This window comes from Galeopterus variegatus, unplaced genomic scaffold (assembly GCF_000696425.1).
Source record: "Galeopterus variegatus unplaced genomic scaffold, G_variegatus-3.0.2 Scaffold1448, whole genome shotgun sequence".
Lineage (NCBI taxonomy): Eukaryota > Metazoa > Chordata > Mammalia > Dermoptera > Cynocephalidae > Galeopterus > Galeopterus variegatus.
The window spans coordinates 26,318-28,128 of NW_007727559.1; the positions used below are offsets into that span (position 1 = coordinate 26,318).

The 1,811-nt window shown below is 28.7% G+C and overlaps 1 protein-coding gene across 1 annotated transcript in view; it reads left to right on the forward strand.

Annotated features, from left to right (window-relative positions):
* Positions 1–1,811, forward strand: part of LOC103593949 (probable ubiquitin carboxyl-terminal hydrolase FAF-X) — a gene marked incomplete at its 5' end in the record, with an annotated part of 125,525 nt that overhangs the window by 16,176 nt on the left and 107,538 nt on the right. The window contains 2 exon segments of the mRNA XM_008577090.1: positions 598–750; positions 1,607–1,711. Coding sequence (XP_008575312.1) covers positions 598–750; positions 1,607–1,711 — 258 coding nt within the window.

Genomic DNA, 1,811 nt, shown 5'->3' on the forward strand with positions numbered 1-1,811 from the left:
ATAAAAACTGAGCCAAGGACATCTGGGAGGTATTGAGAAATTAGTATCTAACCTAATTAGACCCAGGCTCTGACTCAGGGTTGAGGGTCAGATTTAATGTATATAATTTGTGAAATGCTTTGTGGAGTGTCAGACACAAAATTATGTTTACTAGTCCTTGTTGTTTTTACCAGTTCTCAACAGATATAGAAAGTGAGAATATTTAGGGAATTTTGAAGAAATGTAACATTCCTGTGATATTTTTGTTTAAGACATTTTGCAAATATAAAACTGATTCTTCTCAATAGATAGTTTAGGAAGTATACTGATGTAGTATATGTATGGAAATATTTCCATGTAGGTGGAATTAAATTACAATAGTAAGTTTATTGTATTAGTGGGTTATTTAGCACTATCAGAGCATTGTGTATGCAATATTAAATTATTTATTGTGGTGTTTAATAATTTTGTATTAAAATAACACTAAATTATATTGGTTAGGGTCTTATAATTTGTGGTCATATATAATTTGGGCTTTTGAATTCCCATTTATGTTGTTTAGATATCTGAGCTTCTGTTTAGTTTCTGCATTGAAACAAATATGTGTGTTATATCTAGGAATGGATACAGCAAAACAATATCTTATCCATAGTCTTGAGAGATAGTCTTCATCAACCACAGTATGTGGAAAAGCTAGAGAAAATTCTTCGTTTTGTGATTAAAGGAAAAGCTCTTACGTTACAAGACCTTGATAATATCTGGGCAGCACAGGTAAGGAATTCAAGGTGATAGCGATTTTCTTTTTTATAAGAAAGATACTAAAAATTAAAGAACTTGTGGTAGTCTTTATGTAATGACGTGTGTTTTTATTGCTTGACTTTTAGTAATGCACTTGCTGTGTATCTACAGAAATCCTGCCAAGAATATTTTTAAAATAAAAAAAATTTTCATGTTTGTATATGCTAAAGACTGGCAGTTCATGGGTTTTAAATAAAATATAGTAGAATAATTAGGAATGATTATTGAAGGAATGTAAAGAATCTGTATTTGTAGGTTTTTTTCAATGAAATGTATGAAGAAACAAATGTTGCAAGAGTTCCATTGCTGTATTATTTGTAAAAACCTATGATTATTAGAGGAATTGGTAATTTTTTGTATAAATAAGTAATCTTAGTTTCAGAAATATTAATTCATAATTTCTTTAATTATCTTAATGGCAAGTTTCTACTAGATCACTTGGGGAGTATTATTAATTAGTAGATTTCAAAGCTTGCTTTTTTAAGATAAACCAATAAAATAGTCTTTTCTTCATTGAATACTTGTTTTCCCTTTTTAAACAATTCACTACTTTGCATTATTTTCTCCTAATTATTGGTTAATATTCTGTAACTTTTATATGAATTCCCAGAGTTCATTAATCATATATACCAAAAAACTGAGTTGCCAAGTTTTAACTGGCATTTAAAATATTAGGAAAGTTAACACTTCAGACGAATAAGGTAGGAATGTTTATTAAGTTATGGAAGTTGACATGGCAGAACTACTTAGTTTCTAAGTGTTATTTAGATTTAACTGTGATATGATTTTTTTATTACTTTTGTTTATACAATTTTTATTTTTTCAATAGGCAGGGAAACATGAAGCCATTGTGAAGAATGTACATGATCTACTGGCAAAGTTGGCTTGGGATTTTTCTCCTGAACAACTTGATGATCTGTTTGATTGCTTTAAGGTAATAGTTCAAATAGTAAAAGTATTGCCATTTTATTAGTAGTAGAATTAGTTAAGTCTCTTTTGCTTTTAACTCATTTATTTGCAAACAAATTTCTTTG